The following is a 12724-nucleotide window of genomic DNA, read 5'->3' on the forward strand; positions in this document are numbered from 1 at the left end:
AGACCCAGGAACTGCCTTTCTCTGTCCTGGGGACCAGTCTCCTCGGTGGGCTGCCTGTCACTCACCTTGTGTCCTCTCCACCCTCAGGTGAAGCTGGCCATCCTCCGAGTCATTGGCCAGCTGGCCATTTCTGGTTACCAGGAAAGGGTCAGAGGCTGGGGCCTGAGATATGTTTCCCTGCAACTTATATTATCCACCTACAGGCTGGTAAGGAGGCAGAGTCAAACCATTTCACTGGGACTCAGAAGGCTGACTGTGTGTGGAGGAGCTGAAGGGTGTGTGTGTGTGTGTGTGTGTGGTGTGTGTGTGTGTTGTACAAACTAAAACATTTTGACATACAAGGATTGTAGTCAGTCAACAAACATTAAGCACCTACTGTGTGCCAGTACTATGCTAAGAACGTTGTATATGGAGTCATCAAGTACCAGTTTGTTTTTAAAACGTGGATATAATTTAAGAGGGGAGTACCAAGTTTTCTGTCTCCTTCTAAATAACTTTTTTGTGTCTTCAATATTTTATTGATCTTTCTTTCCTCCTTTCCCTTCCCTCTCTTCCCCATTCCTTTTCCCTCCCTCCTTTTCTTCCTCCCTTTCTTTCTTCTTTTTCTTCTTTCCCTCCCTCCCTCCCTCCCTTCTTCCTTCCTTCCTTCCTTCCTTCCTTCCTTCCTTCCTTCCTTCCTTCCTTCCTTCCTTCCTTCCTTCCCTCTGTCATTACCCACACTGCAATCTTGAAAGCCTCCCTCTCTGGTTCAGTGTTGAATGTGTCCACATATTAACACAGCCAAGGGGTTGTGCCTCAGCTCACTGGCCTCTCTGCCCTGTGTCATGCTCTTACTCTTCACTGGTTCATGAGGACATCGGGTCAGTGTTGAGGCCAGCCAGTGAGTGATCTGGGTGTGGCTCCATAGATGAGATCCTGGCCTTGGAGACAGGACGATCTGGGCTCAGATTCTTCTTCTGATACACACTGGCCGTGTGACCCTGGACAAGTCACTTGCCATGTGATCCTGTGCTCCAGTGTTGGACTCTCTATCCACGGTGCTGTATCCTTGCATTTTGTATTCCAGATGAATCGTCAGGAGAGCTGTTCTCAGGCGGATCTGGAAGAGAAAATGGTCCATAAGGTCACCATGGACACTGTGAGGATCATCACAGCCTCTGTCAGTGGGGTGATCAATGTGAGTGATCTCCCCAGGGTGCCTCCATCTGGCATGGAGCCTTCCTAAGGTTCTAAGCCAATGAGCATTTATCAATCACCTACTTGTGATTTATTAATCACCTAGCCTTTATTCGATGCAGTGGTGGATGAGAAGGAAGCTCCTCAACCTTTGTTGTGACCTTGGCTGTACATGCCAATGGGAGGCCTGGCCATTTGGACTGTGAGGACAGAGTTTGGGTTCCATCATCTACCTCATGCTGGCTGTCCCCAGATTGTGGGCATGAAGCCTGGGAGGAGCCAGCCTGTGGAACTTTGGCCTTGTGGTCAGAACAGAGGAAGTGAGAGCACATGCCATAGCAGGAGGCAACATGCATGGAGTAACCCCAAGCCGTCCTGGGCTGTCCTGAGCAATGACAGGCAGTGTGGCCTGCGTTGTCACATCATCAGTGCCCAGACTCTCAGAATGGTCAGAAGCGTCAGACTTCTGGGTGGGAGACAACCTGCATCTGGACAAGAATTCCGTGTGCTGTGCCCCTCCAGAGGGACTTTCCAGCCTGGGCTTCCTGATTTCCAAGGGTCCTGGATGCCAAACTTGGGCACAGCTGGACTGCCTAGAACTCAGGATGACTTGGGGCTACTTCTTAGGGCAGCTGTTCTGTTTCTGAAGAGTTCTAAGACAGTGTGGCCACTCTACTTGAGGGATTAGAATAAGGTAAAGGTGGCAGGAAAGTTCCTCAGGAATGACTGACTCAGGAACCAGTCCCTGTGCTTGTCTCTGATGGGGCTGTATAACTGGAGTTTGTGGAGGGAATGGGGGAAACCATTCTATGCCAAGTCAAGTCAACAAGCATTTATGAAGCCCTTACTATGTGTAGGTCATGTGCCAAGTGATTGATACACCATGCTGGGGATACAGATACCCGAGAAAGAAGACTGTCTGGACAAAGTCTGGGAACCCAGGAAAGCTGCCTGGAGCTGTGACTGGGGTTCTGGGCCTCAGAAGGCACTTTCAGTGTGAGAGGTTGGGGGAAGGAGCTTCTGGGTCCTGATGGCAGAGCCAGGAACAGGATCCAGAGAGGAAGGGACGTGAGAGCTCGAATGTAGGACCGAGCAGAGGATGCAGAAGACACAGGCCTGCTTCTAGCACCCTGTGACTTCAGGGAACCCTGGAAGAGAAGGATGAGATTGCAGAAGGTCCCTAGCCCAACCAGGGCCTGTCAAAGTATCCCTGATGCTGGCCCAGTCCTCCTCTCGAAGAACAGCCTTTCAAGTACCTGAAGGCAGACCACTGTCATGTACTCCCCCATTCCCCTAAACTTTCTCTTCTTTGGGCTAAACACCCCCAGATCCTTCAGCCCCTCCCTGAATGGCATGTGCCAGAGTTCCTTCACCAATCCAGATAGCCTTCCTCAAATTCCAGCTTGTCAATGACCTTTCCTTAAAAAGTGGCACCTGGAGCCAGACACAGTCCTCCGAGTGTAGTCTGACCAGGGCAGCGCACAGTGGGGCTGTGGCTTCCTTCTTCCTTGACACCAAGATTGTGCTGGCTTTGTTCATGGTCACATCATTCTGCTATTTCACATAGAGCTTGTGGTCCACTACAACCCTCAGATTTCTTTCAGACCAACTGCTGCCTAGTTATGCCTTCCCTGTTGTGCACTTGTGAAGTTGAGTTTTTTGAACCCAAGTGCAAAACTACAGAGATTTAACCCAGTATTTACAGCCTATCAAAATTTGTTTGGATCCTGATATCTTATGGTCATCTTATATGTTAGCTCCTAACTTGTAGTCGCCTGCAGATTTGATAAGGCACAAGTAATTGGTGGAAATGTGGACAGCACCAGGCCAGGTCCAGATCCCTGGAGCCTTCCACCAGAGATCTCCCAAGCTGACACCAAGTCATTAGCAGCCTCTTTCAAACAATTTCTTTCTCTTATTTTTAATTTAATTTTTCTTTTCAGTTCCAAATTCTCTGCTTCCCTTTGCTCCCTTTCTCATCCATTGTGAAGGAAAGAAATACAACACCCCTTTATAGATAAAAGGTCACACAAAGCATATTCCACATTAGCCATGTTTTAGCAGCTTTCAGATACCTCTCACATAACCTACGGAATGTCATGAGACACTTTATCCAATCTTCACTAACTTCAAGGTAAACTGCATCTAAAACATGCCCTTGACCTTTCAGTTCAGTAACACTGGCAAAGAAAGAAACAAGATCAGTTAGGCACAGCCTGCCCTTGATGCAGCCGCACTGTCTCCTTGTGATCGCTGTTCCCTTTTCTAATGGTCAGTAGCCATCCCTTTAATAAGACCTTCTTGAACTTTGCCAGGCATTGAAGTTAAGTTCACGGGAATAAGCTTCACTCTCTTTCCTTCTTTGGAATCAGGACAGCCTTGGTCCTTCTCTGTCTTGGGGTGCCCCCTCTTGTTTTCCACTGGCTAAACAAGTCTGTCTGCCAGGGTTTTCAACACCTAAGGATGCCGATCCTCTAGACTAGGCGTTTGGAATTTGGAAGGGGTTTAAGGGTTCTCTGTTTATCTCCTTACTTATCTTGGGTATCAACCTCTAGAACAAAAATATTTTCGTTCCTTTCTGTCCAGTATTCACCTTTGTGGCTTGTCGGTCTGGGATGATTTCCTTTGCACTGCCAGTCCATCTGAACAGGGTTCTAAGGCTGATGAACTGAGCCTGATCTGAATCTTTCTTTTCCCTCTTCTGCTGACTGTAGGAATTTTGGCTGAAACTCTTGGGTTACATCATGGAGACAGAATACACGGAGGCCCTCACCCCCATCTGCATCAGCCTGACCAACCTGGCGGAGCGGCAGCGCCAGCAGAAAGAATCAAACACGAATGTGGACAGGCATGGACAAGGTCAGTGAGCACCCTCCTGCATCCATGGCACACCCTCTGCCCCTGTGGAAGGGGGACATAGCTTGTCATCATTTACCAGATGTTTCAGGTATTTCACTATTTGTTTTCTATTGTGAAACATGCGTTCTAGCAGGATCTCTAAAGGCAGAGAGCCTTTGCAGATGACTCATTGATGATCAGGGCCTAGGGAGGAGTGAGAGCATCAGGGCACGGGTGAGTCATCTCAGAGAAACAGGAAGTGGGGCCAGGAGAGGGCCTCCTGCCCAGCCAGTATGAAACTTTCTATCAGCCCTGCCATGGAGGTGGGAGCCCCAGTGGACACATCCTGGGATTCTCTGGGAGGTCTGGAAAGGCTCAGGAAAAGGCTCAGGGTGGAGGGACTCAGGCTGAGAAGCAATATAGGGGCTTTTTGGAGTTTGGGAGCCCAGGCTTGATGGTCCAGGTGACCTGGGTCTGCTCCACTCTCAGGGTATTCGCCCTTTGAAGAAGTGAACAGTGACCTCTTCCAGAAGCCAGTGCAGGTTCCTGCTGGGCCTGAAACTCAGGGACCTTGTCTTGGACGGAGCCCCAGACTCAGAGATGGGGTGAGGGCCCAGCAATCTGATTTTGGTCCTGCCCAGGCAGAATTGGGCTCGTTGGCTCCAGTGAGTGGTTTGCCACCAGTCTGGCAAAAGGTAAAGGCAGAAAGGACAAGACTTTGTTCCCTGTACTTGCTGAATCCAACTGATGGGAAAAGTCCAGAAACTTAATGACCCATAGCACTTAGCCACGTAACTAAATCTCCCTAACAGTTTTTTCATCTATGAAATGGGGACAATAGTAGCACCCACCTCTCTAGGTTGTTGTGAGCTAGGTGTCAGGTACTTTGTAAACCTGGCTAGCTAATAATGGCAATGATAATTGTGTAATCACTCCAGAGAAAGGCTTTGGGTCTTTTTAGGGAGCATGAGAACAAACGAAGGGAGGCTGTTAGCTGTCTTGTGCAGAGAGCAGTGAGATCTGAGAGCCAGGACCCGAGGCTGGCGAGCAGGAGGCTTGGATCATGAGGCCTCATGGGGCCAGGGGCCAGGGGTCTGGGGGCCTGGGCCGGTATTCACCCCTTCCAGGGAAAGAACCAGCTCTGAGTAAGCTGGGGCTCAGGGCAGAGGAGGGCAAAGCTGAAATAGAGTAGCCTGCGTCCTCTCCTCTCCTCTTCCATGCTTCCTCCCCAGCCGGATTCTTCTTTCCTGCCCTTGTTAGCTTTAAAGTAACAATCATAACTAATAATGAATTTCCTCTAAGCTTAGTGGAGATGACCTCCAGGGCTCGACTCTCCCTGGAATTGCTTCTTCTAACATGCAAGGATGGATGTGGGGGTTTTGTTATCATCGTTTAGTCAGTTCGTCCGGTCCTACTCTTCATGACCCCACTTGGGATTTTCTTGGCATGGATACTGGAATGGTTGGCCATTTCCTTCTCTAGCTCATTTGACAGATGAGGAAATGGAGGCAAACAGGGTAAAGTGACTTGCCCAGGGTCATACAGCTAGGAAGTATCTGAGGCTGGATTTGAACTTAGGAAGATGAGTCTTCCTAACTCCAGACCTGGCACTCTATCTACTGTGTTACCTAGCTATCCCATGTTGTGTTGGAAGGAGGCAAAACCAAAGACATTGACTGGGAGGGACCTTTTAGATGTAAAGGAAAGCCCTTGGAAAGGTCCTGTAAATTAAGTAGCTGTATTATACAAACAGCCTTTGCCTCATGGGTACTCATCTGCCAAAGATTCCAACAAGAATCTGGGAGGTGGGATCCCTGATGTCCTTCAGTAAAGGAAGAGCCCCTTCCAGGATATTTCCCTTGAACCTCTCCCTACCTCTTGCCCATAGAGCTGAGGCTCTGAGAGCGTTAAAGAGGGGATATCCATCTGTCTTGGGCTCAGGCGTTGTAGCCACTCCAGCTTAAGAGAGTGAAGAAACATCTAGCCAAACCAGGTCCTGGAGGTGGTGAAGACTTGTCAGTCAGCCAGAACCATTTCTTACGTACCTACCATGTGCTAGAAGCTTCCCAATGAAGAGCAAACCTGGGGTGTTGAGCAGAGATGTTGTGCACTATGGGGAGCTTCCTAACCTTCCTGGCCTGTTCATCAGCAGCAAAGCTGGCTCTTCATCTCTGTGGCCCTTTGGACCCTGCCTAGTAACAGATTGACGTGCTCTGAGCCCTAACAGCATGCCTGAGGGTTAGGGGTACGGGGGTGGGAGGGACTTACCCATCACTAATGCCACATCTGGCAGAGAGCTTTGTGAAGAGCTTCAGGAGAAAGAAGGGGCCCCGAGGGCCTGGATTTCCACCCTTGCTTTGGTCATATGTGTCCCCTGTGCTTTCTGTGATACCTTTGTGCTCACTCCTCTCTCTGTGGACTTGCACGTATTTGTGGGAGAGCTCATGCAGTATTGTGAGGGGCAGGACGTGGGGAAACGTGTACGGTGGTGGACCTGGTATATCAGGAAGATCTGAGTGGCAATGCCTCCTTAGACTCTTCTCAGCTGTGTGACCCTGGCCGAGTCCTTCTCCCCCCTCATCCCCCATCAGCCTCATTTGCCTCATCTGTAAAATGGAATAAGATCGCCTGCCTCATGGGGTGAACAAGGTGTTATCTGCAAGAAAAACTCAGACCACCACAGTCCTTCTACAGACATCACTGCTGTCATTCTTGCTGTTCAATTGAACTGAGATCTCTAAAAATCCAATCTGGCCTCTGGGCTGATTGCTGAGAGAAGCACTTGAGTAGGGGCTCAGGAAGACCATCACTCCTAGAATCCTGAGAGGAGAAGCCAGTGAGGGTAGAGGGTGAGGCCACAGATGAGGGCCTTCTCAGGCCCAAGGACTTGGAGACTCAAAGGTGGGAATCCTTAGCAGGGAGACTACTGGGCAGGAGGCTCTCTGAACCTGGTGCTTTTGGGACCACTAACTAGCCAGAGCCCTCTCACCTAGGTGGGCCACAGTGTCCTCATCAACAAATGCAGGGGTGAGATTATGAGACTTGGAGGTCTGTGGCAAGGTAATGTGGTTTAAAAATTCATTTGTATCAACACTATATTGTTTTGACACATCTGTCACTTCCCAATCACACCCCGCCCCATAGCTGAGAACCTTTCCATAAAACCTGTAAAGCAAAACCACATTTATAGTGTGTTAATGACGCTCTACACCATGTTACTAACAGAAAGGAAGGGTATATGATCAGTCATTGAGTAATTTGGAACCACCATTTTCCATGATATTTGACCTCAGCTTTATGGCCTTTTAATACACAATAATATACTATAAACATAGTATATCATAATGTAACCATGTTCTCCCCAGAGAACAGTGTGTTGGGCTTTTTTTTATTCTTTTCGGCTTTGCTTCCTTCACTGCAGCTTGCTTCTGACAAGCCTTGTAGTGCTTCTCCGCTTCATATTTGGTGTTCCTTGAAGTGTAATCACATTCCATTAAATGCCTTTTCATGCTGGACCCTCCTGGCTTCAGAGTGGTTAACAATAGTGACTGTTGCTCTTTCCCTCCCAGACTGATTTTGTTACTTTTGTTCTTTTGCTCATTTAAGGAGCCATTCCCTAACTGCTTTTTAAAGTGGCCTATTCACTTGTTCTCAGTGAGTACCTGAATAGGCCATGGTCTCCCATTGCATCCTGGGCCGTCTGCAGTCATTGTGATGAATGTCTGGTCACTGGACCCAGATGGCTCAGGAAGAGAAAGTGAGGCTGGTGACCTGCACAGCCCTCTTTCACTCAAAACAAAGCCAAGTGCAAGTCATGTCATCATTTCTCTCATGTCATGGCCCTCTTCAGAAATGAAGGACGAACCCAAACCTTTCATCCATCCATTCCTCTCATGCCTTCGTTTTATTCACGTACCATAATGTGGTCACCCATTCCCCAGCTGTTGGGAGCTTGATTTGTTTCCAGTTTTTTGCTTCTACAAATGGGGTTCTTGTAAATATTTGGGTCTGTTTTACACCTTTCTGTTGCTGACTTCCTTGGAACGTGCCCCCAGGAACGAGATCCCTGGAAGAAGACAGTATTCAAACTTGGTCACTTTTTTTACACCATTCTCAACTGTTTTCCATAATGATTAGACTTCCTCATAGCTCTTCCAGCAGTGAATTAGTACGTCCATGTAAAAGTGGAGATAACAATAACAACTGACATTTATGTAACACTTACTGTATGCCAAGCTCTGGGCTAAGAGCTCTGCAGCTAGTATCTAACTTGATCCTCGCAGTAAGCTATTATCCTCACTTTGCAAATGAGGTAAATGAGGCAAACGATGGTTGAATGACTTGCTCAGGAGCTCACAGCTAGGAAGTGTCTGAGGCAGACTTGAGCTCAAGTCTTTCTGACTCCAGGTCCAGCGCTCTATCCCACTGAGCCCCCTAGCTGCCTCTGTGTTTCTGAGTCCCTCCAGCAATGACTCATTGGGCATTATTTCCCTCTCCCTCATTCTGTGTTCTGACCAAACTGGTCTTCTCTCTGTTCTTTGCACACCACCACCCTCATCTCCCACCTCCATGGAATGCACACCCTCCTTCCTTCTGCCTCAGAGTCTTTCACTTCCTTTGAGACATAGCTCAGGCACCATCTTCTCTATAAAGCCTGTCCTGATCTCTCCAACGAATGCTTTCCCTCCCATGCTACCTTGGACTGAATGACTTTTTATTAATGATATTTGTTCTCTATATCCTTGTGTCTGTACTGACTGCACATCCCTTGTGATTAGGGACTATCTGAGTGTTGTCTTGATGCTCTCAATCTCCAGCCATGGGGCCTGGCTCACAAGAGATTTTTGGAGATTGGTTGACTTGGTTGATTGTTGAATTCTCTTCTTGTTTTCAGCTGTGGAAGACTTAACTTTGCATTCTCCTCTAATTGTTTTAATGATTGATGTCCTATTATATTTTGAGAATTTATCCATTTGGAATTGGTTGGGGCATGTGGTGTAACAGGTTGGTCTAAGCAGATTTGCCACTTAACTGTCTTCAGATTTCTATCATGGCTGGTGTTGACAGAGTCCCTGGGGAAATGTCTATGAGCAAGATTTATTTGGGATTCCTCAAACTTCTTGTTCTGCCTGGTCCTGAGGCTGGTTCCAACTGGGCTATGCCTGGCCTTGATTATGACTTTGGCTTGCTCTTCTTTCTAGTGGAACTTCCAGCTCCTCAGAAGCTGCTGGCCCGGCTCCTGGTGAGTAGGTTCATCCTGCTGGGGGAATGATGCTGCATACTGGATGGAGTGAGCATTTGCTCATCCCTGCAGCATCTTCAGTGCCCACAAGAGAGGGGTCCTGCCTGACTTTATTATAGGCAAAGCTCTTTTGGGGATGGCTGGATGCGTGGGGTGCCAGGAGAATCCTAAGATACAGACTACCCTGGCAAGGGAATGTCTTGAGCTCAGTGAATTCCCAAATGTGCTTGCCTCATTTGGAGTGAACACATTAGCCATTTTTGTGCACAGCAAGGGAGGAAGGGGGGTGGAGTAGGTTTGTTTTGGGGGGACCAGATGTGGAGTTGGAGAGCAGGTGCCTTGTGGTGAGGACTCTGGCATGACAGCCTGTGTCCCTGACTGAGAGTTGTGACTTCTTGGTCTATCCCCAGTGCATCCCAGGGTGGGATAGCCTCACCTCACCTGGCTATCCCATCCAGATGGCCTGGTGTCTCCAGAGAGGAGCCTCAGCCTGACTCTGTCCTCCTCTCCTGCCCCCGCCCCACAGGTGCTTCTCTCAGCCCCGTACAAGGGGGAGGGCCGAGGGGTGGCCATGCTCCAACTGCTCAAAACCCTGCACCAGAGTATTGCCCCTGCCATGGCAGACCTCTGGGAAATTGAGATTCCTGCTCTGATTCAGTACCTGGAAGGTAAGGCACCTGGGGGGTGAGTTTACCCTTTGGCAAATAGCCTCGGAGGGTGTCCTTTGAACAGGTCCTACATCTGGTTGGTGCCTTATCCCCATCCCCTGAATAAATCAATGAGCATTAAGTGCCTCCTATGTGCCAGGTACACAGTAGGTACTTAATAAATGCTTGTTGACTTGACCCAAGCCCACACAAAATATAAACCAAATAAACAAGAGGTTATTTGAGTGGAGCAGAGGGGCCAGAAAGGCCTCACAGAGCAAGGGTAGCACTTCAGCTGAACTTTGTAGGAAACCAGAGTATGTTAATAGGCAGAGGCGAAGTGGGAGAGCATTCCAGGCATGTGGCACAGCCTATGCAAAGGCATGGAAACTAGGGATGGAGTGCGGGATGTAAAGAACAGCGAGAAGACCAGTCTGACTGGACTAGAGTGGCCAAAGGAGACCGATGTGAAGTAAGATGGAAGGAAGCACAGATGGATGAAAGGACAGATGGATGGATGATTTATGAAGTGTTTGTGTTGTGCTGTGGCCTGGGGGCACAAGGGGCCTGTCTGACAGCCCTGAGAGGAGGCTTCTTCTCTGGGGTCATGCCCACAGAGAGACAAAGGAGGCGACAAACAGGGCCCCTGGAGGTAGCAGGGAGCCCCTGGATTATGGAGTAGGGGAGGGGCCAGGCTCTCTGGGGAGGTGGTTAATGCCCCGCTCTTCATTTCTACTTAAAGTATTTACATTTTGGTGGCTTTTTCTGCTTCTGGGCTTGAGGAGACATCCTCCTGGAAGTTGGGCATTTGTCATTCCCCACAGGGCTCTCCATGGCTTGCACCTGGAGACTCCCATTAACTGCTGGGGTTTGATTCTGAGACAGTTGCTAGGTGTGAGATGGTGGCAGTGGTGGGGTCTGATGTCCCATACTGGCCCTGCCTAGGACACCAAGCGCTGGGTGACTTTGCCCAGGTCCCCTCTGATCCCTCCCCTCATTGACTTCCTTAGCTGAATGACCTTTTTGCTGGTTCTCCATCACGGAGTCTCAGTTTCCCCACCTGTAAAATGGGTCTAGTCACCCATGTCATCCTTCCCCTGTGGGGTTGTGGGGAGGCTCTGTTAAGGTCACGCCTTCCCTTGTGACAGTGTCCTGGTGGCCATTGTCCCTAAGGTTACCTTCCATTCACTCTTCTGTATTTCCTGTGCACCTGTTTGTGGGCATTCTCTCTCCCCCAGTGGAACATAAGCTCAGGGGGGACATGGACTGTGTCGCTTTGTCCTTGTACCCCCATTGCTTATGGAGTGCCTTGCACACAGTAGGTGCTTAATAAATGCTTGTTGCTTGATTGACTGGCTGCTCATCCCTTTCTACTGCCCATTAAGAGGCCTAGGAGAGGGAAGGTGCCCACATCACACCTTGTTCCATTCTTTCTGTAGAGCACACACAGTATACATGGAACCAAAAGACCTGGGAGGACAAGCTGATCCAGGTACTTGGGATTGGTGGGGAGGGTCAGTAAAATGTTGGCCCAGGTTGGGGGGGTTTAGAGCCAGGAGCCTCAGAGTCCAGCCCCTCCATTTTACAGATGAGCAAACTGAGAATTATATAGGCAGTAAAGGTTTGAACCCAAGAGCTCTGCTGCAGAGCTCTTTCCTCTGTCATGCTGCATCCCTGGTCTCTGGAGGTCTTTGGGTATCCCAGGAGGCTTCCCTTACTACATACCTTCTTTGTGGGGTGCGCTGGATGACTCTGATGGAGGTGGGTAGGAGAGCCCCTTCTGCCTCAGGCCAGGTGGGAGTGTAGACTTACAGTCAAGGGAGCCCTGGCTTCAAATCCTGCAGATGCTCTGCTTTTCTTAGGCTCATTTTTCTAATCTAAGGAGATGAGAAGAGTCTCTGGTAGCAGGTACAGCTCTGGGCTGTTGTGAGGCTTAGCCAGGAAATGTCCACTAAGTGCCTTGCAAATGTTATGGTATGAGGGGAGTGCCAAGAGTTGTTATCTTGGTTGTTGCTATAATGTCTGCGAGGCAGGATAGTGCGCTGGGGAGAGCGGCAGCTTTGGGGTCTGGGAGGCCATTGGGTGTGGACTGACTGGGGGGGGCTTTGGAGGAGCTTGATTCCATTTGGGTTCTGACCCCCACTCTGTGATCTGGGGCGAGGTGACCTCTGAGGCCCCTTGTTCTAGGACCCCACATCCTGGGCAAGTCACTCTCAGTGCGCCGCTAGTTTTCTAAGAGTCAGAGCAGAGCTGCTGATTGATTGGCATTGGTGGAGGAAATCCCCCATGCTGGGATTTCACTAGGCCCTTGAAATCACAATTCTGGATGTCAGCAAAGTTATTAGGTGTCTTAAGGGTAACTAACTGAAGGATGATCCCCTTCCCACTCCCCATTCCCCTACTACCAGGTAGCCTAGCAAGGTTATCTATGCTGTTTGTAGTTTTTGAGAAACTCCCTCAAGAGAACGCAGGGGACAACATGGAGCCTGCGACTGAGTCGGGAGCTGAACCACCAGATTGTCAGCTATGAGAGCCCTTCGGTGGAGAAGGTGGGTTCTCTGCCTGCCCTGAGAAGCCTCAGTTGTTGGGGCTGCCAAAGAAGGGTGCATGTGAATAGCTGATCTTCTCAGGGGCTGATGCTGGGGGTAATGAGCTGTCTAGATGGTGGGTGACCTTGGGCAAGCTGCTCCAATTCCCTCGAGTCTTCTCATCTTAAAGATGATAGCTTTGGACTCAGTGATCACTGAAGTTCTTTTTGGCTTGGACAGTCTATGTCCCCATGAATGTGGTGCTGGCAGTAAGTGGTGACAAGGTTGAACTC

General features: G+C 49.3%; 1 protein-coding gene across 1 annotated transcript in view; it reads left to right on the forward strand.

Moving 5' to 3' along the window:
* Window positions 1–12724, forward strand: part of MROH2A (maestro heat like repeat family member 2A) — a 58035-nt gene that overhangs the window by 16866 nt on the left and 28445 nt on the right. The window contains 7 exon segments of the mRNA XM_072618817.1: window positions 88–207; window positions 1067–1177; window positions 3891–4035; window positions 9216–9256; window positions 9783–9924; window positions 11343–11395; window positions 12345–12452. Of these exon segments, the coding sequence (XP_072474918.1) occupies window positions 88–207; window positions 1067–1177; window positions 3891–4035; window positions 9216–9256; window positions 9783–9924; window positions 11343–11395; window positions 12345–12452 (720 nt within the window).

This window comes from Notamacropus eugenii, chromosome 6 (genome assembly GCF_028372415.1).
Source record: "Notamacropus eugenii isolate mMacEug1 chromosome 6, mMacEug1.pri_v2, whole genome shotgun sequence".
Lineage (NCBI taxonomy): Eukaryota > Metazoa > Chordata > Mammalia > Diprotodontia > Macropodidae > Notamacropus > Notamacropus eugenii.